At 44.7% G+C, this 26592-nt stretch overlaps 1 protein-coding gene across 5 annotated transcripts in view; it reads left to right on the top strand.

Annotated features, from left to right (window-relative positions):
• The window catches only part of DOCK11 (dedicator of cytokinesis 11), a 1707663-nt gene that overhangs the window by 1085834 nt on the left and 595237 nt on the right, over nucleotides 1-26592 (top strand). For all 5 annotated transcript variants that reach the window (XM_069612850.1, XM_069612848.1, XM_069612847.1 and 2 more), the window contains one exon: nucleotides 26430-26496. In XM_069612850.1, coding sequence (XP_069468951.1) covers nucleotides 26430-26496 — 67 coding nt within the window. The remainder of the gene's footprint in view (nucleotides 1-26429; nucleotides 26497-26592) is intronic.

Raw genomic sequence — 26592 nt, 5'->3', positions numbered from 1 at the left:
TTGCAAAGTGTCCTAATGTAGGTACAAAAAAAGCTAGAAGAAGCTTAGAACTTTATTTTGGAAAATTATTTCTTTTGCTGCTAACATCCCTACACATTGTATACCGCTAGTTGTGAGGGCAAGCATAGGCTTTGGACACAGACAGACTTTTTATTTGAACTTACTGTCACAGACTAATCTTAGTTTTCTTTAGGTAGGGAAATCCTGCCTTCGTATAGGGCAAGTTAGGCCTTTACTCCATCCTGACATATGAGCTTTCAATTAGAAAGTTTAATCTGTTGTCTGTGTCTTACTTCATGAAGCCTTCACAGTATATACATAAAAAGAGATGGACACTAACGTGCCTTGGACCCATGGATTGTTGCCACTGCATTTTATTGGTACATATCCAGCAGGTGCTGACTCAACAACACGTTTTGCACCAGCCCGGTGCTTGATCACATACAAAGTGACCCCTCCATCAGTAGATATATGCAAGCCACAGTCCCTTTTCAATTTCTAAACATCCTCCGGGTTTCTTTTGAAAAGTTCCTCGTCTGGCTCCTGTGCTGCAGTCCATGTAAGTGAAGCACAGGGAAGTTTAGGATGCAACATGTGTAACACAAACTTGTTTGTCTAGTAGCATTTTCTAATGGATTCCTTACTTCTAAAGGTTCCTCATCTATAATGTCCTATCCACAGTGCAGTTGTTCTTTGAAATCTTTTCCACCACCAGGTGGTGCAGTGTGGCTCTGCATCAGCTCCCTCCGATGCCTCTACCTACCCCACGCTGGACATGACATCAGGGCTAGTATATATTGAGGTGCCCTGCCCCGTGACCTCAGTTTCTTTTTTCTGCACACTCTGTTACTAATTGAGAACATGCTTGTTGAGCTTTTTTGACTTCTTTTATGCACCATTGTTACTGCGTCAAAGGCCTCTGGCCTTAAACCGTACTCGGATTGCAGCTGCGGATGTCATTCACGGATATGGACCTGATATTTCTCTGTTTGGGCAAGGATCATGACACCCAGGATTGCGGTTTGTGCCAATCCATGCACCCGAAGGCCATTCAGGAAAGGGCAGCAAAGATCTTTACATTCGCCCACAGGGTGAGGCTCTGCGTTTTTTTTTTAGGTTGCTCCAAAGACTGGATGGCTGCACCCAAATAGATGGAAAAGGACAAGAAGAAGAAACATCAGAAGAGGTCCCGCACCATGAGTGATTCCTCACACTGACATTCTTCTTCTTCCTCTAAGAAGAAGAGCCACTGCTCCAAGGACTGGCTCAAGTACCTTTTGCACCCCAATTCTCTACCCCAGACGAATGGGAAAGCTTTCGCCTTAAAATACTTGACATCTATGCCAATGGATGTGGCTTCAACGGATACCAGTACGTCTGTTGTGACCGACTATGGGCTTGGGCCTGGAGCAAAATGCAGCCTTGGCGCAGACAGACCCCGCCATCATGCGTCACGGTCTCTGCGCCGGTTCCAGCTTCATCATCTGCTTCGTCAGTGCTGAATGCATGTCATCAACATCGGGGCTACTCAGGAATACATCCCACTCCCCATGAACACCTTAATGTCCAAGATGTATGCCATCTACGAAGAAGAAGGTGACCAGGTACCTTTTAGGTTAAAACCCCTGGCTTCTAGGGAGGAGATAGATTTCCCAGAGAAATTCTACAATCAAAGTGAGGATGTGCTGGGTTTGGCTGAGGGACTGCAGGTTGCCAATGGCCTCAATAGTTCCTCTGAGATGGCCATTCTGCCAGCTCCCACTCATGGTAAGCCTCAAGTCGCTTTTCATCGAATGAATGCTAAGGTGGCCGACACTCTGGGGCTTTCCACTCCATCCCCAACTAAGATCCAGTATAAACTGTGTGATATTCTAGACGATGACCCCAGAATGAGATGCTTCTGCCCTTATTTATTTATTTTTGTTATTTATATAGCGCGCCTTACCCAAGGGCACCTGGGCGCTTTTCTTACAGGTATGGATCAGCTTGTCGAGGAAAGAGAAATCAACCACGGTCTCACACCTTACCATACTTGTAATCCTCATCAATCCAGGGCAACCTCAGAAGATGTACGCCATGGAAGCCTATATCGACTGTGGAGCGATAGTCATCTACATAGACCTAAAGGTCACTCAGAGGATGGCCATTCCACGACCACGGAGAGAGAAGGTAGACAACATAGTCTCAGTAGATGGCTCACAACTATCATCTGGACCAGTAACTCAGTGTACGGAAGAGGTTGAACTATTGTACAGAGACGGTCACGGAGAGCGCATAACCTTCTAACTGATAAATGTGCCCCAGTTCCAGATCATACTAGGCATGCCCTGGTTGGAGTACCATAACCCTGTCATTAACTGAAAAGCACATATAGTGATATTCCCTTCAGGGTGCCTTCGTAACTGTTATCCGTTCGTGCCTACTGTGACCATAGAGCCGGTGTCTCAGGCTCTTAAACTGGGAGCAGCAGTGCCACTTAGCCTGGCTGGACAATTACCCGCCACATACGAAGACTACCAAGATGTGTTCCAAAAAGAGCAGGCCAATACACTACCCCCTCATAGCCCATATGACTGCCAAATAGATTTAATTCCTCGATCACAGGTTCTGTGCAGCCACATTTATGCGCTCACCGAAAAAGAAAATCAGCATTTACGTGAGTATCTGGACCAGTACTTAGCAAATGGATTCATTTGACCTTCAAAGTCCCCCGCCCTCTCAGCTCTCTTCTTCATACCCAAGGAGGAAGGGGACCTCAGGACCTGCATCGATTATAGAGGGCTTAACCAAATCACCATAAAGAATAGGTACCCACTACCTTTAATTCCAGTGCTGCTACACCAAGTAAAGAATGCAAAAATATACATCAAATTAGACCTACGTGGGGCATACCATTTAGTCCATGTAAAAGAAGGCGACAAGTGGAAGACAGCCTCCTGCACCAAGTTCTGGTTATTTGAATATACTGTGATGCCCTTTGGCCTGTGTAATGCACCGGCAGCCTTCCAGTTCTTTATGACCGACGTCCTGTGAGAGCTCCTAGATGTTTTACGTCATGGTCTATATTGATGATATATTGATCTATTCAACAACTGAAGAGGAACATATACATCATGTGAGAGCTGTCTTGAAGAAGCTCTAACAACACCGGTTATACGCACAATTGGAGAAATGTTACTTTTATGTGACCAATGTGGAATTCTTGTGCTTCATCTTGACTCCACAAGGCATCCAAATAGACAACCACAAGGTGGAAACGATTCTGAAATGGCCCTCACCTACATCTGTAAAAACAGTGCAAAGTTTTTTGAGGTTCGCTAACTTTTATAGGCTGTTTATATCCAACTTTTCAAACATTGCACATCCAATTATCTCATTGCTCAAGAAACACAAGACATTTGTGTGGTCCACAGAAGCTGAACAGGCTTTTAAACAACTCTAGGTGCAGTTTACCTCTGCGCTGATATTAAAACATCCAGATCCTGAGCTTCCGTTCCTTGTTGAAACTGATGCCTCCAGTCTGGCAATGGGGGCCGTACTATCTCAACGAGATCCGGTAACCAATCAATTGCATCCTGTGGCATTCTGGTCCAAGAAATTCTCATCGGCCAAGCTGAACTACGCAATAACCGATAAAGAGTTGCTTGCCATCAAAGCGGCTTTTAAAGAATGGCGTCACCACTTATTGGGCGCACAACGCACTATCACTGTTTACACTGACCATCGCAATCTGCAATACTTACGAACAGCACAAGCACAATTTCCACGTCAGATAAGGTGGACCCAATTCTTCTCAAAATATGATTTTACTGTAACATTCCGTCCAGGAGTCAAAAAAATGGGAAGGCTGATGTCCTGTCCTGCACTGGGTGGAATATGGAAGGAAAAGACGCGTACGCTGCCCCGGAGCCCGTTGCTATAATACCTGGAAGTAAATTGCTAGGGTTGACAAGCTCCACTCTACCTCCATTAGAACAGCTATGGCCGGAAGTCAGACAGTCTATGAAACTGGAACAATTACAGACCTGGGTTTCCCAGGATTCTCAATGAACCATGGAAGACGGCCTACCTTACTACAGAAAATGTCTGTATCTACCGGACCCGCCGATGCATAGCAATGTTTTACACAACTATCACAATACCCTAACAGCAGGTCATCCTGGAATCACCAAAACCATGGCAAATATCCAACAACATTTTTGGTGGCCGACCTGGCAATCAGATGTGATACAATATGACAAAACCTGTGATGTGTGCACCCGCAACAAATCCTCAAAAACAATACCACTGGGGTTTCTCCGCCTACTGTCAATACCACCAGCTCCATGGCATAAGATATCACTGGACTTCATTACTGAATTCCCTCCTTGCAATGCATACAATACCATTATGGTAGTTGTGGACCTTCTAACCAAAATGGTGCATGGTGAACTTCATTGCTTTAAAAGGCCTACCGAATGCTGGAATTCTTGCACAAATCTTCCTGACAAACATTGTGCGGTTACATGGATTCCCATCTGTAATCAATTCAGACCGAGGAAGCCAATTTATGTCCAATTTTTGGAAAACTGTTGTGACAAGGCCCAGATTGAAATCAGGCTGTCCACCAGCCATCACCCACAAACGGATGGTCAAGCTGAGAGGACCAACCAAACTCTAGAGCAATACCTGCGTTGCATGTTTGTCCAAGCAGACAGTTGTGTTGACCTTCTTTGGGCAGCTGAATATACGTATAAGAACAGTGTCCACAGTTCCACACGTTTTTCATCCTTTTCCACACACTCCTTTGGAAATGCCTGCTGTAAAATCACTACATACAAGTATTCAAGAAACTTTAAAGATAGCCACCAAGACCCTGCAAGACACCAAGGCTGCCCACAAGCACTTTGCAGATAAGGAAAGGAGAGATGCGCCTTTATACCAGGAGAAATAGTCTGGCTCTCAACCAAACATATTCAACTAAAAGTTCTCAAAAGGTTCTACCCCAAGTTTATTGGTCCCTATGCTGTTGTATCAATCATTAACCCTGTTGTTATCAAACTTGAATTACCTCCAACTTTAAAGATACACCCTGTCTTTCACGTGTCACTCATTAAACCCGTACACCCTGGCACTCGAAACTCCATACATAATCTTCCTCCCATAGAAACCTTAGATGGCGAAAAGGAATATGAGGTACGGGACATCTTAGATTCCAAAATGATCAGAAAAAAATTACATTACCTGGTCAACTGGAAATGGTACAGCATGCTAGATAGGACATGGGAACCAGCACAAAACATTCATGCCCCTCGTCTACTAGCTCATTACTACCGCAATTATCCCACCAGGCCAGGACCTGGATGGGCTGTCCTTGGGGGGCTTTGGAGGGGAGTGCTGTCACGATTCCAGTTAAGGCACAAGGCATGGTTGGTAGGACCAGGAGTACGTCCCCCCATGAAAATGTAGGGAGAAGGTGGACTTGTATGGTGGCTGGCTGGCATAGGCTTTCAATGAGAATGGCATTAACCAGCACGGCTGCCAAGAAAGGACCCACTATGGAACCTAAGATGGCCCCTGGCAGATACAAAGATCTGACCTCCCTGGTTGTCTAGTGTTGACAGGGCGCAGGCCGAGGCCATAAAACCACGCCCGGGCTGCACACTGTGCTTAGCGTTTCGTCTGCTACCTACGAGAGCACTGTAATGCTTACCGCTCCTGTTCATCCACGTGTGGAGAACGCCCGGACTTGTTTGCAGTATACTCACGTGAAGATCGGAGGCACCATCGCAAGGATTCCACTGCATGCTCCTGTCCTGACACTTACCTGGATCGTCATTGACCCGTAGCTGCACAACCCGATAACTTCATTCATCGCAAGAGTTCCGTATCGAGTTTCTGTTCTCCGATCGAAGTCCACAGCAACCGCAGCTCCTGAAAAAAAGAAAGCAGAGAAAGACAACAGTAATTCCCTGCAAGTTCCCTGTTTTGCACAAACTCACCTGAGCCAGAGTTCAACCGCATTGCTTCTCTTGCGCACTTCAGCAATTTCTGCAGAGACATTCTGTTGATTCCGCACCTGGGAAGAAAGAGAGAAAGAGGGTAATTGAGGCACATCACATCATTTGGAAACAGAAACAGTACAAAATAAGCCACGCATCGCACCCAAAGCAGCTAAAGCTCCTGAGCAGCATTCTGAAGAGACTCACCTTCATACTTCCAGCATCCAGTGCGTTGCAACCGGCTTTGACTACTGCCTTCAGTGAAGTAACTGGAGTCGGATGCTTACCAGATCTCTATGGCCTGCCTTCTCCATTTTAATACGGTGAGCACCAACATCAGTGCGCCAGCCTACCTAGAGGGGCAAAGGAGAGGTGGGGGAGAAAGCGAAAAGGAACAAATAGTGAATACCTTTACTTACTTACCTTTAGGTCTTCTTCCAGATCCCCTAGCACAACTTACCAGAGGCTCCAAGTTCATCTGGGTCCCTGCCATCCTCACTGTCCCCTGGGGTTTCACCGGGGGACCAGTGGGTGAAAGGAGTGTCTGGGATATTCATCTTAGCAGAGTTATTCCATGGGAGCAACACATCGGAACAGTCTGGACCAGGTACTCCTGCATGGCACCAGAGGTAAGCGCTCCAAGGACTGAGTGGTAAACATCTTTTGGATGTTCAATATCCTCCAATCCCAGGAAAGAATTCTGCCCTCAGCCTTCCTGCACCTTCTGGGCCTCATGCCCTCCTTCATCCTAGTGGTTCCGGAGGCGAGACTGTGCATGAGGTTGCGTCGGTGTCTTCTCCGTTGCCAATAGTCACAGTTTCAGGGCCACATGTTGCATCTTTTACAGGTCTCGAACTAGGTGGGTCAGGATCTTGCATGTTACGCTGCATGTGTCAACTTGCTGAGAGACACATTGTTTTGCCATCCTTGGTCCCAGGTGATGGTGGTCATGGATGCATCTCTGACTGATTGGGGTGCTCACCTGTCGGATCTGACGCTGAGCGGATTATGGTCTCCTGATGAGTCTTGGAAACACAAAACTTGTTGGAGCTGAGGATGATCAGCCGGGCCGGGTCGACTTCCTCGCCTCTGTGAAGCGCAAGACTGTGCTAATCCTGACAGACACCACAGTGGCCATGCACTGCCTCAGCAACTCTCTGATTACAGCTCGTCTGGCAGGAACAGAGAATGTCACAGCGGATGCCTTGAGCAGGCAGCCTTCGGTCTCCCATCAGTAGGAGCTATGCCAAAAGTTCTAGAGGAGATCTTCTCTTTGTGGGGAACGTTTCAAATGGATCTCTTCACTTCCAGTGTGAAAAGGAAGTGTGATGTGTTCTGTGCCAGAGAATTTCCTTGACAGGGAGCCACAGGTGGATGCACTGACAGTCGAATGCAACTTCAGCCTCCTTTATGCATTCCCCCCGATCCCTCTCATTCTTCTGGCCCTAAGGAGATTGTGCATGGTATCCAGAGTTGTTGGGCATGTCTGTCTGCCCTCCCTGGTGTCTTCCGAGGAGAGTCAACTTTCTCTCCCAATCAGAGGGGCAGTCCTCCGTCCGAACATCAGCAGCCTGAACCGTCATGCTTGGCTACTGAGAGCCTGAGATACATGGAGTGGGACTTGTTGGACGACATCCTCGATGTACTCCTCTCAGCTCGGAGGCCCGCAACCAAGTCTATTTATGCCTGCAGATGGCATACATTTTCGAGTTGGTGATCTGAATTCTTTTTAGTGTCCTTTATCCCCTGTTCTGGATTTTTTGTTATCTTTGTCCCTGGCGGGCCTGCAGATTGGCACTGTTAAGGGATACCTGCCCACTATTTTGATTTTCAAAAGGTGCCTGGAACAGGGCTTGTTCTTTACAATCCCCACTGTCATGCAGTTCTCGCAGGGTTTGTGTAACCAGTTTCCTCCACGTCAGTGTGTTGTCCCAGCGTGGGATATAAATTTGGTATTGACTTTCCTCATGGGAGCACCATTTCAGCTCCCCCATTCATGCTCTATTAGACTGCTCACCCATGAAGTGATTTTCCTGGTTGCCATCACTTTCCACGAGATGAGTGAGTGAGCTCCAGGCATTGTCTGTTAAACCTCCCAACTTGGTTTTCTCCAAGGAAAAGGTGATTTTGGAAGTGAGACCCTTCTCACCTCCTAAGGTGATATCGGATTTTCATCTTCTTGTCTTTTTTCCCATGCCACAACCTTCTAAGACAGAGGAGCGATTTCCTAGGCTAAACCCTGTGCTGACCCTCAGCTACTGTGTCTCTCAGATAAGAGAGGGTAGGAAAGATGACCAGATTTTTGTTGGTACGGTAGTGCTTGTGCTGGCAGGGCTAAGACCAAACAGACCCTGTCAAGGTGGATCATTCTCTGCAGGTAGGAATGCTAGGATCTGGCTGGAAAGGATGTTCCTGAGAGTCTTAGAGCCCCTTTTACCAGAGGAGTGGCTGCCACCTCTGCCCTGAAGAGGGGTGTCCCTGTCCTGGACATCTGCCAGGAGGCAACATGGACTTCTTTGCACAGTTTTGCTAAGCATTACTGCTGGGATTCCCTTTCGGACAGGATATCCGATTTGGTAGGGTGGTCCTCCAGGGCATTCAGATCTAGGTGGTGTCCTTGCTGTCCTCCCTCCTCCAGATTTACATACTGCTCCCGGAGTCTATCATAGATGAGGAATCGGTGGGAGGAAGGAATCTATGAGAAGAACAAATTGCTTTCCTGTTGGTAATGTACTCTCTGATGGATGTTCGTCCCATAGATTTCTCATCGCCCTCCCTACCTGCCGCTCCTCGGGATAGCTAGCACACCATCAGTTCTGTCGTCCCTCAGAGTGCTAGGGATAAAGGGTGGAACTGACAGGACTATCGACATGGTAACCAGGGCTGTCTGCAGTACAAAATACATGGTTGGTCTTCGTGAGACGAGAAGGGATCAAAGTATGTGAAGACACTGGAATCCAAACATCAGTGAAGGGACATAAGAGACTTTCTACATAGGTGACATTTTAGTAAAAGGAGATTATGCGGTCAATCGCTATGATTGTGTCCTTTGGGAAAACATGGATAACGTTTCTAAATACGATAGCTATACCTGAGAAATTCCAAATCCAATACACACCATAATGAATGGGAAGCGGTCACTATCGGGGAAGTTACATGAAGCTGGGTCAGCAACATCACTGCACCATTAGGTGAGTGGTACAAAAGCCCCACAAACTTGGATCTAAAGGAGATGCAAACAACATAAATGTGGACTGTAAGCACACTGAGCAGGGAGGGAAAAGAATGCAAGTTTCTGCCCCCAGTTAGAATGTTTCAAAATAATAAAACTAAATTATGTAAAATATATGAGGTGTTTTCTAATGCATTGCCAAACTCCAGATTGCCCAAAATAATGCCTTAAGGGCTGCCACAGGCACCTCGCGCAAGGAACACATCTCGGGGATCAGGAGGGATGTACACTGGCTCCCCATCAAGGAAAGGGTCATTTTCAAAACTCTGGCTCTTACACACAAGTGCCTTCACGACCAAGCACCTCCCTATCTGACACAGAGGATAACGAGACAAACTGTCTCCAGACCCTCAAGGGCAGCCTATACCAACCGTATCACGGTTCCACACACACAGAGAGTGCGTGCAGGAGGCACCAGCTTCCCCACTATGGCGGCTACCCTATGGAACAACCTCCCAGCTCAGATGAGATCAATCGACTCACACACGGCCTTCCGCAAGGCCTTAAAAACCAAGCTCTTCATCTAAAGAGCCTGCCACTTTAGGTTTGCATTATTACTGTATTCACCATCCACAGGAGACTATATACCTAGACAAGATTTGTAACCAACTGTAACAATCAATCTGTATAATATGTAACCATGCAAATGTGCATAAGCGAATGTATTTAAACTGACCTCTGGCCGCTTACTGTAACCCTCAAGCAAGCCTTCTTAAAAACTCCTTATAGCGCCTCGTTGCCTGTTGGGCTGTAGTGTGCTCTACAAATGCTAAAATAAATAAAATAAAATAAATAAAATAAAATTATGCATTTGCAATGTATTCGATTTTGAATGAAAAAAACAAACAATAAAACAAGGATTGGGAAAGCCAAAAAGTTTGGCTTAGTAAATGTAGAGGGAAGTATTTCCAAAATGCCAAATCGGTTAAAAAAAAAAAAACACATAGAGTCCGATATATTGCATGAAGTCATTTTTTTCAATTTGAAAAGAAATCATCACATCAGCAATGGAAACTGAGTGATTTTTTGAAATAACTCAAAACATAGGTGCATGTGTGTAATTTTTTAACTAATGCCTTTTGAAAATCTGAACAATAAACTCATAGTTGAACACAGTCTGTTTCCTATGTCTATTGTTCCTATTGGGTGGTTTTGAAAAACACGTTTTGAAAGCACTGGCTTACATTCACTTTTAGGCTATTTCAAATAATCACACAGTCTGCAGAGCTCATGTAAGGAATATTTTTCAGCACATTTGAAATGGTCCATTCCTTTAGCACACTTTGTATCAGCTGTAGATTAGCCACAGATCCGTACATGTGAGAGTTATGTGTCCAGACTAGTGCTGGGCAAAAGCTTTGCCCACAAAGCGAAACAGGCGGAATCTGCACTGGTTACCGCTTTCACGTGTTCCACGAAAGCAACATGGCTGCTCCTCCACCGGGAATTTGGTGTACCAAGTGGAGTATTTCATCCGTCAAAGTTTTGCACAGGTTCTCGTGAATTTCTCACGCCATTGCACGAGTTCGCCCATGCGAACCTTCACAATGGTACAAAGGTATGCTGTGCGCACCATTATCAGATTTCACGCATGTGAATCATTTGGCGGCATTTCGGGGCATGACAAAGTGTTTTGGTCTCACAGTGCCAAAATGGGGTGCTAAGTGCATGGGCACGGTCACAAAATGTGCATCCCTTGTGGCCCAAATTTAAAATGGATCAAAGTGTGCGGGCACGCAAAAATGTGTGCGTGCGCGCAAAACAGATCATACCAAACACGCAAGGTACACATAATTCAGTGCATGTTTGGGCTTCAGCAGGTTTCGGCATGGTTTTGGCAGTGGTTTGGCATGCAACAGAGAATATTTCGCATTTCACAACCCACCAGACGAGCGTGAACATTTCAGGTGAATCCACAGGTGTGGCAGAATAGCGAACAGAAATCTGAGAGATTTTGTTCTCGCGCCTGCTGCAGCAGATTCTTGCAAGGGTCTCCTGCTTAGGGTGCTCTACCATTCACTCTTTATCACTCCTTCCGGGGACCAAAAGGCCTCTCCGTCTCTCTTGGGATTTTGAGCTTTTTTCCCTTTGCCATGTGTCCCAAAAGTTCTCTCCCCTCACTGGGCTCTCTTTCTCTCTGTTACCTATTCCCCTCTTCCGGGGCCCCTATGTTTTTAAAGTGCAATGCACAGTCTCCCAGGCCTATAGTGCCCTGCTCACTAATCCACACACAGGGATATGGTGTCCTGCCACTCTCCCAGGGGTATAGTGCCCTGCTCGCCCTCTCTTTTCACTGTAGCACACCTCTCTTCGAGTGCACAGGCCTCTCCTCTTCTGCTACACATCCCCTCTTCTGGGGTCAAAGTCACTCTCTCGCTTACTACTTCTTCCTCCTCCCTTCTTTTGGGGCAGTGTCTACCACTTTTAGTCTCTATGGAATCTCCTACCCTTCACTGGAGCACACCCCTCTTCTTGCGCCCCATGGCTCACTTCTTCCTTACAGGAGCATATCCCCTCTTTTGGAATTCAGGGGACTCATCTCCCCCTCACTGGAGCAGACAATTCTTTGGGGTTCTTGGGGGCTCCTCTCACCCTCACTGGAGCACACTCATCGTCTGAGGTTCATGGGGCTCTTCTCTTCCCCTCACAGAAGCAGACCCGTTTTTGTTAGGTTGATGTGGATCCTCTCTCTCTCACCGGAGCACACCCCTCTTCTGGGCTTCAGAGTCTCTCCTCTTCCTGATCTGGTGATCCCACACTTCCTCAGCAAACTCCTCTCCTAGGCCCCCCGCCAAAAGGACACTCAGCCTCCTAAGGACCCCGCCAGTCCAGAAAGAAAGTTCTGGTATTTCCATATACTGGCCCTATTCCGCATGTGCAGAGTACAAGTTTGGTATTGGGGTGCATAGAATTGATATGATATGATAAGGCATTTATAACGCACCTATACACAAGTGTTTCAAGGCGCGAAATTACCGGCAGATCTGAGCTGCCAGACACTCATATGCACATATAATCACACCATGTTCTAGCTGTTGCATCTTATGGTCAGGTAGTACCATTATGACAGTGCCTGGCAAATGCCAATCCCATGCCTACATACAAGCCAAATCGAATGCGTTGTGTTTGGCAATGGTTGTATTCAATGGAAGTGACTGCAGCCAGATGATTATTGGCAACTACAAAGTGTATTGAGTTTAAGGTACAGGTATGGGCTTGCTCAAAGTAATGCATTTCTGTTTTGCTCAATTACTGTTAATTATAAATATACATATTCATTAAGGGAAGAGATACGGTCACTTGTCATATATGGAATAACTTCCAGTACTATTCATGTAGGAAAATTACATTTTTACCTACTGACAATGTATAGAGCCCCATGTGGTTCACATTTTATTGCCATTCATAAGATGTTTAGACTGTATTTGTAAGTGTGTGTTTCAGTGTCATTGAGGATTCACAGATAACATTATTGAACATGTTCTACTGTATCAAGGATTTCTATCTGTGAATATATTGTTATTATATTTCTGTCATAGATGTATAAAGAGCCATTAGTTTATTATTCCAGCCAATATGTAGTCTGGCAACAATGAAAAAAGATACATTGAAAATTGCAAACCAATGGTCAAGCCCCGACCTGCCTTTCTCTAAACGAGAACAACGTCTGATTATCATAGGATGCTGCCAGAACTAAAGATAGATAGGGTATATAAGGGGCAAGTTCTCTAAAAGCAACACTTGTTTATGAATAGATTGTTGATGACATAGAGTTTTCCTAGAAACTCGTCCTGAAAGTATCGTCACCAGGTCCTATCAACTTCAAAGGTGGGATTGCGGGAGGATTTCCCTTTTAACTCAAGATGGTGAACAGTTCCATGGAGTTAGACTCAGCTGCATACATTCTCTCATTGTAATTAGCTTGTTTAGCTGTACAAATAGCAGTTGTATAGTCCTACTCTGCCTTCATATATGCAGACAAAGTATCAGGACAAGGATTTTCCCACCTTGCTCATTCCTAAGCACGCTTTACTTTCCACGAGGTAATAACTGTGTCGCTAAACCAAGTATTCCTCTTCACATCATCTTTAATGATTTTAGTGCGCAGAGGAGCTAGGACATCAAGAGCTTCTCTAATGGTCTGTTGGAATGGACTCAGCAGGTCGTTAAGAGGAATAGTAGAGGACAATTTAGCAAGCTGTAATGATATCCATTGCACCTGAGCCCTCACCCAATACACTTTAGCCATTAATTAAGGAATCAACTCAATCTTTGCTTTAGTTGAGAATAAGGTGACAGTTCACAAGTGTTGACAATCTTGCTGACATTTGTTAGGTTCAATTGCAAGTGGAATTAGGCTGACATTCATTAGGCTGGCGCCTAGGACAGAAGGTGAGGAGCTTGAGCACAATACCTGCTACTGTCAGGAGCCTTGGGCACATCAACATGCAGAGTGAGGGGCTGGCATGGGACGCATACCTTGTGAAGAACTTTGGGTACTTGGGCAGACAGAGAATGCGTAGAGTATTGCTGGCATGGACAGACAGTGGGGTGCTTAACACTCACTACTGTGAGAGGCTTGTAAATATACTGCCTTCAACACATTTCTTTGGAAAATGGTAGTGCAAACTGAACAACTGGTCACATTTATTTTCCAAATCTGTTTCTGGTTGCCTATCTACATCCATTTAGAAATGGTTGTGATTGGTGAAAATGCACCTGGAAGTTTATGCCCCACTTTAAATGTTCAGCAGCCGCCACTGTAACCTGATGCATCTTGGGAATACCCTGCTTTTTGGGACCTGGTAGTTTCTAACTAGTTGCTCTCTTAGGGGGTTTTGAAATAGTTCAGGGCTGTTCCTGTCAGTCCTACTCTCAGACGGGCCAGGGACTGAATGCGATGTTGACACTGTGACGTGTCACATTGGACTCAAAAAGTAGATACAAGGTCGTTTGTAAAATGTCTAACTCTTGGACATGCACTCTCCCACTCAAAAAGACAATCAAGACAATAGAGTGTATTGAGTTACTTTGAGAATTAGATGCACGTCAAAATTCCCATTCATATTCTTAAGGTGTGTTGACAAATACTGACAGAAAATACTAATCACATGTTGCCTGTTGGCTATAAAGAATGTAGTTCTCTCCTAGTAGCACAATGCCATTTCTAATTTTACAATAATACATCATCTTTGTTTAGCAATCGTTGCATCACCATTGCATAAAGCGCTCTAAAGCAAGGGATTTCCAGGGTGAAGGGCTTGGAAAATGTGGTATTTCATTGGCTGAATTATCTTAAACATGAATAAGATGTGAAGATCAATTCTAAATAGAATTCCACAGAGTGGCAAGGACTCGAGTAGGGTGACGTTCCAGGACACAAACGCTATTGGCGATGTAGGTAACATATCTCTAAAATGTGACTAAATATCGTGCCCATATGAGGCTGTTTGGTCTGATGGTCGAATAGAATGTTCAAGCCACCAATGTGGCATACTGCAAACAGGAGCTACAATGTGTTCAAACAGATTTCCATTTTTTTTATGTCAGCAATGGAATACAGTGGTAATGGGGATAACAAGGAGTTGGCATTGGTCTGGAGAAAGGGACTTTTAAAAGTGGAGAAACACAAACTAAAGTTTGAGATTAGATTCAAAATCTGAAAATACTTTTGGACCTTTAACCAGATGCTCCAACAGAACGATAGGACTATATCACATCTGAAGGTCATGTCTAGCAGTGTATGCGGCTGTACCTGAACATATATTACACGAGTAACTGTCTATAGACATAAACAGGACCACATGTCTTATCCCCACCAGAATTCCCAAAGTGTGGTGTAAAAAGCATTACTTATCCCGTGTAAGGATGGCAGTAGCTAGTGTCATCATGGAAATCACCCTTGCACACTCTACCCCGTCTTGATTGTTGCGTCATCCTAACTCCCCGAAGGATGGCTTTTGTTAAGAAGTCCCATAAGATCAGAAAGGGGTGTAATGCCTGGTTTAGCACCCCTGTTTGCACCTCGTGGGATTTGCATTGATTTTGCAGGGGAGAGTGGCCACTGCCTGAGATTACTGTTTCTGCCTCCCTTTCCCACTCACCCTCCAAAACATGAGTGCTTTTCCCACAGCATGTCATGTTCATGCTGACGAAAAACCATTGGATGCCTATGGAATCACTAGCACTAAAAGCAAGCAGATTCCTTAGGAATGCATTGTAAATGTCTCGTGCATTCATACATTGAAAGACGCTTCTTTATATTACATAGTGCAAAATATTCATTTAAGCCTGTCTTCACCAGGGTGTATACACATTTTTGCATTTTTAGGGCAAGCAAGAACATTGCAGCGATGGACCTAAGTGCTTTAAAGTGCACATGTTAATGGCCCTGCCATGTAATTTAGACCTTTTTAGAAATTGCCTCCTGTGGTGGTTTCAAAGCAATGGCAAGCCTAACTGCTAGTTCTTAAAATGAGGTACTGAGGCAGATCGAGGACATATCTCTGAATTGGAAGTAACGGCTGCCGGAACAAATATTTTTGTATGGTCTGTGATGAATCTGGCAGCGGCATATCCCCCATTCCCCTTTAGAGACGTACCCTCCCTTACTCATGCCTTGATGGCATATAGTAACAAGCTCCCTCAACCACTTGATAAGCCTATAGACAGTATTCCTCAATACCCCATGAAAAACAGCATGATAGGAACTGAGACGAGGAAGAGGCAAGGAATAGTACTGATTGATCCCAAAAAGGACCAGCACCAGCCTCCTCAATACCACAGGGAAAACAGAATGCCAGAAACTGGGATGAGGAAGAGGCAATGAGTAGTAATGATTACTCCTAAAGAGAATGTATTTCATTAAAAAAATATCAAACACATGCTATATAAAGAAATTGTATGAAAGTCCTGGCACAAGAGTATACTAGGCAATGGCAAGTGTGTGAACCAAAGTCAAGTGTGTGACGCACGTTGTATGAAAGTCCTTGCAGGAAAATATACCACGCAAGGTCAAGTGTGTAGAACTAGCTGCATGAAAGTCCTGGCTGGAGAGTGCACCAGGCAAAGACAAGTGTTTATAAAGAACTGTAAGCGAGATTCTAAAAGAAGCCCATGCCTTTGGGGATTTTGAATTGCATTTGAATGAAGAAGAACACCTGGCACGTGAGTATACCAGGTGTGCTGTGAGTCTGAAGGCCCACACCCAAATTGCAGTACAGTTAAAGGAGGGTTCCAAGGTAGACCCATGTGCTTGGGATTTGGAGTTATCTTGAATGTGGAGAGAAACCTGTGGAAAGGAGCCATTTCCCTGATAGTCGATTATAATAACAAGAGGAAGGATTTGTCCTCTTGAACTAACAGGAACTTGGATTATTCTTTTTGTTTTGAACTTTGCATTACCTGGAGAGAAACCTGGGGAAGAGAGTCATTCCCTGGAGCTGTGAACATTATCCATTTGGAACTTTGGTGTTGGAGTTTGAACTTTGTGTTGGATTTGAACATTTGTGCACTTCCAGAAGCAGAGACAACTACCTTTGCACTTTAAAGTTAGTTTTAGAGTGTGAGGGTGAGGATAGGATTTTGGAGACATGATGTACATTTATTTTAGACATCTTTACACTGGATAGACCCTTAGTTTTGGTTGTGGTAGGGAAATTCCACCTAGATTAGGGACATTGAGGCATATTCCAACCCCTTTTCATTTAAATAAAAGTCTATAACTAAAACCATGAGTCATCTGTGTCTGTGTCTCATTCCTGGCTCTTCACAGGCTGCATTTGTTTTTGTGTTTTTGTGCATTTGGAATAGGCTAGCATTTCAGTTGGTTCCTTATCAGTAATTCCATAATAATCAGAAGATGGACGGCACCAGGGTGCTAAACAGATGCTGAGCTTTTTTTAAAATGTATTTATTTGTGCTTAGCCATAAATATGACTTTTCACAATTACAAACATACAAAATGCATCAACCATTTCAAAGAATTTACATAAAAGTTGTCATTAAAAAACTCATCAAAACACCTTTGGCTTATCTCCACAAATACAGACGTAATAAAACCACATCATAGTTATAATTTAACAAAGTCTAGTTCATTCAGCAATCTTAAAAGTTCCAGAGATAAAAAGGTTTCATTCCCAGCTTGTAATCTGGACCAAAAGTCCTCCAAGTCCAACCGTTCATTATTATGCACAAAACGTGCAAAATACTTAAGCCTTAAGGCCTTATTCGCTCTACAGACAATTAATAAATTGTTTCAAATCTTGTGTCACCCCATCCCTGGCAAAGATCACAAATCCCTTCATGAGGTTCCCCTCTCTTACGTACTCTCTGAATTTCTTTGGTGATGACTACATTTAATCGGGATCTTAGGAGTTCTGATCTCCATCTAGCGTTAGGAAATTGTTGCAAGTAGGGTAAAACAAAACCTATAGGTTTATCCAAGAGAGGGAATGCCCTAAAGGACTACATTTCACTGAAAGTCTCTTTGGACAGTATCCAGTCCTTTTTCATTAGGGCCCGTTTAACTTTCATGGGTTTGTCAACTAACGTTTTTTCTGATTGGTACCATTCTACGAGCATTTTGCAAGCATCTTGTTTCAGGGTTGAGAGGAAGTCACAGTTACCTTCGTTCAGGTGGACTCCTATATCGACATAAAGTGAGTTCTGCCTGGGTAGTACAGCCAGTCTATAAAGTGGGACAACCCTGCAGTCCAAGTGCGCTCACATAGATTGCAGGCCTAGCTCGTAGCATAGACGAGCCATCGGGAGAGACATTGGCAGACTCAGGACCTTATTCCCTATACTGCCCTCTACTAAATTATCAGGCACACAGATTGATTTCCTTTTTTTTAAAAAAACTTTATTTAACACAACAACAGACATGTTGCATTCTTGACCAGTTATGTTCATGGAGAGACAGAAGATTGGTTGATTATTAACACTGAGGTACAGTAAAAACACAAAGCGGCAATGTTAACACTTCGGTTATTACTAGATGTTCTGCCATTTGTTTTATGTATAAAAATCTATTCTGCGGTCCGCGTTCCCCCATGAGTTTGTGAAAGGTAGTCTCGGAAAGGTCCCCAAATGTATTTCGGGCGACAGCTGGTTATGACCGTTGCAGTGTAACCCTCCTCCCTTTCATTGGCATAGGTCAGTTACTGGAGCCATTCCCGGGCACCAGGAGCTGTTCTTGATTTCCAATATTTCAAAATACATTTTTTACCAACCGTGCAAGCCAAGTTAAAGAACCTATGTAACTTCACATTGACGTTTCCAATGTCTCCCAGAAGGTACTTCGGGGGAGTGAACACTGGGGATACTTGAGTAATTTCGTGTAATACACCTGCAACCTCCTGCCAAAACTGGGCAATCATGTGGAATCCCAGTACATATGGAATGAGTTAGCATCAGTTCTGCCACACTTCATGCATTCGCCACTCACATTCGGTGTAAACTTCGAAACGTAACGTGCGGTGTAATGCAGTGAATTCAATATCTTAAATTGTATTAACCAAAAATTTACATTAAGAGAAACCTCTTTCGTCCGGCGACACCACCGTGCCCATTGAACATCATGTATTTCAGTGTTCAAATCCTTCTCCCATTTCTCATTTACCCTGATAGCTGACTTTTGGCCAGACTGACAGGCTCTATATAGTCTAGAGACAAGCCTTCTGGGATTCCTGCCTCTCAATATCATTTCAACTGGTTCACAAACCTCTGGCTCCTGTGGGAACGAAGGCCATTTGCAACTGGCTGCTGACCGCATCCGGAAATATTGCAAGGATCTATTCAGGCTGTTTCCCAGTTTGGCCTGAAAGTCCTCAAGTGAGACAAATAACCCATTTGGGAACAAGTCGACCGGAGTCATCTCCTCCCCGGGTCCCACATGTTCTTGATGGCATTGTCATAAGTCGGGGGAGCCCTGGCCAGTTCAATAAGGGTGCAGCGCTGCAGTACGGGGACGACACATCTAATCTTTTATGCAGTCTGGACCACGCATTCACTGTTGTGCGCACCAGGTCGAACGAGCATGGGTCTTCGTGTCGCCCCCCACGGAAGATAGACTTCAGGTTTGACGGAGCAGCACTATGGGACTCCAGCTCCTGGTGTATCCGACCTGGGTCCTCAGTATACCAATGACCAGAATATTGCATGTGCAACAATTTAATATACAATATAATTTGAAAGACTCTGCCAACCCATCCCAGTTCAGTCGCGGTGTACCCGTCGCCCAAGCATAGTCAGATACCAGGGACCGTAATCTATTGAAAAACCTTTGCCCGGACCAAATAGGGATATTGCTAAAATAATACAACAATTTGGCAACCACCACCATTTTGAGTAGTGAGAGCCTACGGTACAGGGACAATGGAATCTTTGTCAACAGTTGTAGCTTAGCTGCCAAGGCCTCTAGATAGACCTTGTGATTGTCGGCAAACAGTGCCCAATGCAAATGTGAAATTACTATGCATAGATACTGGAACCAAGCCGGGACCCATCTGAATCCTGATAGACATGTTGGCATGGGAGTGGCGTTGGTCAATGGAAACAGTTCCGATTTTGCCGCATTTTTACAGTACCTGGAGAAGAACGTAAATCTACAGATCTCCTCCATCATTGTTGCCATATTTTGTTCCGGATCACGGATATATAACAGTGTGCGGTCTGCATACAGGGATATAACCTGGGGAGGGCCCGCTATGCGGATTCCTCTATGGCCATGTCTAGCACTCAATTATTGTCGCAAAAGGTTCTATTGCCAAGACAAAAAGTAATGGGGAAAATGGACACCCTTGTCTTGTTCCCCATTTTAGACGGTAGATGGGTGACAGTGTGCCATTGGTGCATACTTTGGCGGACGGCTCCACGTATAGTAATCGGACAAATTAAATTAAAGGGTTTCGAAGTTTCATTTGTCGCAGGACTGCAAAGAAGAACCTCCAGGAGACAAAATCAAAGGCCTTCTCTGCATACAGCGAGGCCACCACCGCCATAACCTCCTTATTATCTGGGAGATTAAAATTAAATGCAATAGACCACTCCGGAATAAATCCAGATTGGTTTGAGTGAACTAAGCTCGACATGTATGGAAGTACGCGGGTGGATACAATTTTAGCAAAGACCTTGATGTCTACATTAATGAGGGACAACGGCCTGTGAGAGGCCATTTCAGATGTGGGTCTATTCGGTTTTAGTAGAACCGTGATAACTGCTTCAGATAGCGTGGGCAGCAGTGGACCATTTTATAGGGATTCTTCCCAGTCCAGTAATAATTTGGTATCCAGTTAAAATTTCGAATGCATAATTTCGAATGCATTAATGTCGGAAAAAGAAATTTCAAAAAACAAATTTCGAATATATTTTTTTTATTTTATAGGTTTTTTTGGGTTTAGTTAGTAAAAAAAGTGTCAATAAAAAAAAGGGGGTTGGGGGGAAACCCCATTAAAAAAAAAAAAAATCGACATTTTTTGTCTCGTCATTATTCATTCGACATTAAGGCATTCGAAATTATTACATTCGAAAATGTCACTATAAACCTAATAATTTAGGTGCCTGCAATTGTCGCATTTCCTTGTACAGCTCTATGCCTATGCCGTAAGGGCCAGGGGTTTTCCCAGATGCCAAGGCCATGATCGCGTCTGTGATTTCCTCTAGCGTAACTGGCTGATTAAGAATCACCTGTGCCTTGAGGACCGGGAGAGGGATGGTCTCCAAGTACTGGGCCAGGTCATCGTCTGTGCATGTATCTATATTGGTGAACAGGGCCTCATAGTAACGGTAAAATTCCCGGGTTAATCTCCTCCTGTGTGGTTAGCATATTGCCTGAGTGTGCTCTAATCCCAGTAATACATAGTGTTCCCCTCTTGCCACAGACTACCACGGCCAAGAAGCGACCCGGCCTATCTGCTTCTCTGTACCGTCATGCCTGAGCAGGTGGGGCCATAGGACGGACTTCCCTGTCTGCCAGTTCCCTAACTTCAATAGATTCCCTTCAATGAGTCCCAGGAGTGCCCTATTGTGTGAGGTACCATAGTTGTTTTCAAGTCTCCTTAAGTCTGTCTCAACCTCCTGCAAGTCCCTTTTAATCCCCTTCAGAGTTCCAGAGGTCATAGAAATGAATTCCCCCCTCAACCACACTTTAAGGGTCTCCCATATAGTGGAGTAGTTGGGTACAGTACACTCGTTCCGCCGCAAAAAGTACTTAATCTTATCCTGCAGTTGTGTCATCATGTCCACGTCCAATCTGTGTTCAGATCAGTGTGTTTAAGCAATTTCTTTTTCAGCACAGGTAGAACATACTCAGATTTGAAATGCGTCGGTCTGGCCTGATTCCTTTGCCGCCTTGTCAGGCCACTGTCTCCCAACCAGCCTGTTCTTGATGTGATGACAAAGACCTTGAATGCCTCAAAAGCAGTGTGTTGGTATAGTCCATGATTGGGACGTATGGTGTTGTGAGTTCTTTATTGTTCATCCCAGATGTTTTCGCTCAATATTTACACCTTTGACCTATGTGTCATCAAATATAAGAGTAGGATCAGGAAAAGGACAGAGCCAACTACACTCATGACAAATCTTAACAGGCACAATCACAAAATTGTTACGTTGTGATGCCATGCCATTCAGCATGTCTTTAACAACGTAAAAGTGTATTATTACCAACTACCTCCCCACAGTGAATCGGGATGACCTTGCAATCTATCGCAATTCCCCTTGTGCAGCAATACTCCTCAAAAAATGTACTAAAGTACAAGCACAGACCAGCAGCAGCATGGACGGCACAGTTCCTACCTGTCCCCTCTACTCTTCAACATATACATGAGCCCTCTCGTGAAAATCATCAGCACCTCAGGTCTCACCTGCTACAGTTATATGGGAGATACTATACGGAAGATAATCTGTCAGAGTTACACGGAAGATACTAACATTGTGGACAAACTAACACAAGCATCAAAAGAAAGCCAATGTGAACTCAGAAATTGGCTCCCAAGACAAGATGTGTGGATGAGGAAAAGCGACTGTAACTCGAACCATCTGAATCCGAACTTGGCTGGAAGAAATGGGAATATGCCTCTCAGTAGACCTCATCAGTCAAATTAAAGCCAGAATCTGTTTCTTTCACCTAAGATCCCTTTGCCCCATCATGGCATGCCAGGCTTTCTCATATACAACCCTTGCAGTCATTGTTGTAGAACTCTCAAGACTTGACTACATTAACAGCTTCTATATTGACCTCCTGGACTCTCTATTGAACCATATACAAAGAGGCTAAAGCTCACCAGTGAGATTTTTCCTGAAACAGGAAACAATGGAAACACATTACTCTGGCACTCCAGACACTTCATGGAAAAATGGTCAATTGTAGAATCTAGTTCAAATAATCTCGTCCATTTGGACGTTCATCGCAGAGGCTTAAGCACCATTGTCAGACCTGCCTTTCTCCACGAGCCTTCGGTGGTCACAGCGAGCAACCCTAGTTAGGTTCTCCTCATGAGAGGGTGACCTTTCTCATGAAACAACACTTCCCCCAGAATAATATATGTATATATTAGGGGGAGTCAAGGCTCATGCGGAATAGCAAAGGGGTTATCAGGACTTGCCAGACTAGAAAAGGACAGGAACAGGACTTAGTGTCCAAAACAATTCCTAATCACAGAATTAAGGACAGTGCCTATAGAAAAGGCATACAGGAAAGCCAATGGACTAGGTCTCAGGTCAGATATCCCCAAAAAGCTCTGTTTGGTTTCGGTATCTGGTGAATAGAAGTATAGCTTCAGTATTTTGCTTTGAAATTATTTTAGGAGTTAACAAGCACTGAGATAAGAAGATCGCTTACCTAATAACACTGCTGGATGGGTTACTATGCTGTAGCAAACGTGGGTGGTTGACTATGGTTGAGGGTTCTAGAGTCCAAGAAAGGCCTGTGGGATAGAGAAGGGGAATGGAAGTTAGTAAGGTTAGTGGGACCTAAACCCGGGTGGCACGAGGACGCTCTAACAAGGACTTCCGCAGAGGTAGCAGTGATTCACAGCATAGCATCCAAAGTTCAACTGCTCCACTAGTCAGCCTAAGGAGGCTAGGCGAAGTATCCCAAACAAGACACAAAAGACAATCCAGTACAGATTCATCAACCGTTTCAGGGTAATCCAAAAGCAATTGTTTACACAAGCCAGAATCCAACAACAAGACTAGGCATTTAGGCTCTAAAAGCAATCTGTTAAACAATTGCCGAGTCAAGAAACCAAAAGCAACGATCAGTTCAGAAACAATAAACTTACTTCAATTAGAGGCAGCGACGCTGTGCTGATGGAGTGCGTTTGTGCTACTTGGAACGCCAAAGTGGGAAAGGTGCTACTTCCGGGTCTGACATTTTTCCATGGCAGCATGGAACGCACATCTGTTCCTGGAGACGGCTTGTTGGGCCAACCTCTATGGCAACTGCCCGTTGCACTGTAATAGAGCGTTGGAGGGTGCGAAACGGGACCAGACTCCGACAACTATGTTGAAGACGTTTATCTCATACACACCTGCCAGAATGCTCCAATAAAACAAATTGGATCTAGTAACAGTCAAACAATTCAACATAAAACATGAAGAGGGTCCTCTTTCTCCGTACTTGTAACCTTTGGCACAGCATACATTGGCCACCCTGCTCCCTGGAAGACCACATGACTTTCAGGAAATTCACCAGAATCTGGCTGTTCACCAGGACACAAAAAGGAACTTGTGTCGACACGTTCACTGTAGAGGTAGGATTCAATCTGGTCCGTTTCAATCAAGTGCCCTTCACAATAGACATAAGGCTGCAAGACCACATAATGAGCACAACAGCTCTGAAACGCTCACTCCATAAACTGGACGCATTCGGGAAGGCCTCATAATGCGCATCCACAGTGGCCATGAGACACTAAGTCTAGTGCACAAGGACTGGCCCAAGTACAACCAGAACCCTAGAATCCAAGGCTCCATAGGCCATTCTCAATCGGATCTACATCAGTCATGGGCTCTCCACGAATGGTAGAGAATTCCCATTCCTGGCTTGTAGCACAATGGCATTGTTACCCTCACTCTAGAGGCCAGATACAATTCCCCCACACACTCCTCCACTACAGATATAGGACGTCAAGACCCTTCCACAGGCCTAGTCAAAGGGCCACTGGAGAGCATCCAAACTATCACCCCATAGTACAGGGATCTGCAACCTTTGGCTCTGCAGGTGTTTTGGACTACAACCCTCATCAGTTCTTGCCAGCACAGTCAACGGAGAGGGATCATGGGAATTGTAGTCCAAAACATCTGGAGAGCCGTAGGTTGCAGACCCCTGTAGTATCTCTGCAAGACTAAACCAAGGAATACCAGGGCTCTTGGCCCGATAAATATCCTCATCTAGGATCTGCTTCCTCACTAACCACCTAAGCTTTCCTTCTTGCCACATTACACTACGCACTCCTGACCACACACACGCACACCATCTGCATCAGAAGGCCCAGAATGCCTGCTACTACCACTGAATATCTAACCCCAGGTCCATCTGAGCTGTGTAGAACTTACTCTATATAACTACCACTACTTTTCCACTATACATACACCCCATCTTGTTGAGCCCACCCAAACTCCTGGCAGACCTTTGATTGTAGTGAGTCCGGAAGGTAACTGACATAGGGGTCTTCCTTCTGAGGACGGGGACACACACACACACATACACACACACACACATCCAGCCTAAACTCATTGGCCCTCATTACGACCCTGGCGGTAAGGGGTTTACGCCAGCGTTAGCTGCGCCGACCCCTTACCGCCAACTACGAGTTCCCAGAGCGCCATGGTCATTTTTCCGCCCGCTTTTTGCGGGCGTAAAAATCCATGGCGCTATGGGACCTCGGTGTTAATTACGCAACCGTAGTGTACGGTGGCGTAATTAACACCTTCCCCACTCCCATTGAGCCCTATGGGGCCGAAATGGGAATGGGGAAGGGTAAATGGGTCAATGGGGACTTACCGCCCCGCCGACCTCGGAATGGGGCGGTAAGTCCGCCATCCGCCATGGCGTAAAGGGACTTTGCGCCATGGCGGAAAAGTCCGCCGATGGCGGTAAAAATCCGCCAGGGTCGTAATGAGGGCCATTGACACTTCAAGATCCATATCTGCCTCGCCCTATTCTCCCACCAACGTGTCCCACCCATCACACCTTTTTTCAGAACCAGTTGATAAGACGCCTCTTTAAATGGAAACGCATGTTCTATACCAGACTGCTTTACCTTAAATAATGGCTTGACGTTTTGGAATATCGTCATTCGCTATTCTAATGCACGCTGGATAGAAAGCACCAGCAGAATGCAGCACAGTCGCAAATTACATCATTGTTGTTAAAGTTCACGGGACATGAACCTGAAACCCCTTTCCTTCGTGATTAGTGACACTCCTGTGCAGGATTTCAAGGACATCCGGTTTTTAACTGCCTGAAGAGTCCATTTACTTTTTGTCATTGTACTTCCATAAAAGCTAATACCTCAGTAGGAGAAAAGCGAGATTGTGTGCATGTAGTGGCGAAGTGATTGTGTGAGGTCCAAGAGGTAAACCAGGCTCACTAACATCATAGAAGACCCGTGTTAGCCACCCTATTTGTGCATATGAGCGTGTTGGAAGAATCCATACGCATATCCAGTTCACATCGCCTTCCAGCATTTCAGTGCTAGGACTGACCATATCCCCTCGTTGCCTCTGTTTTGCCAATTTATATTAATGAGGCACCCACCTGCTTCACAGACATATGCTAATACCTGCCGCAGTGATTTTCGGCGCCTTCTTCAATCTGCTGGAATCTACTTTTTCCCAGGTAAGCATGGTAACAAAGCTCAACAATTCATCTTTGCCCCATGTCAATGGCAAAGGAGAGGTGCATGGTGTCATGTGCCAATCTGTTATTTTGTGCATGTGTATGAAATAGCACTGTAAATGTTAGGAGTGATGTTTTGCGAATTAAAAAAAAAAACATGCACACATTAATGAAAGAAATTTGCTTAACAGATCCACAAGAAGGCAATAAAAAAATGGCTGTTGAATTTATTTAGCAGAATGCTTTGTACAAAGCTAGCAAACTATAGCCCACACGCATTTGATACCTTTCACAGGCTTGTATATCTTCAGATACTTAACAGTCACATTTTAATATTTTGTAAGTAGTCATCCTTCATTTTATTCTTTTTTAGATACTCTTCTTACTTACTGGAACAAAATATCTCATCAGGAACTTATAAACTTCCTCACACTTTTGGAGTAAGTACCTACACTTTTAAGCCTTTCATTTAAGTGCTGTTAATGAATGAAACCGCATTGTTGACATGTTGATAAAAGCCCTTTCTAAATACTAGC

Source organism: Ambystoma mexicanum, chromosome 5p (genome assembly GCF_040938575.1).
Source record: "Ambystoma mexicanum isolate Mex_15411 chromosome 5p, UKY_AmexF1_1, whole genome shotgun sequence".
NCBI classification, from domain to species: domain Eukaryota; kingdom Metazoa; phylum Chordata; class Amphibia; order Caudata; family Ambystomatidae; genus Ambystoma; species Ambystoma mexicanum.
This window is presented reverse-complemented; position numbering and strand designations above follow the sequence as displayed.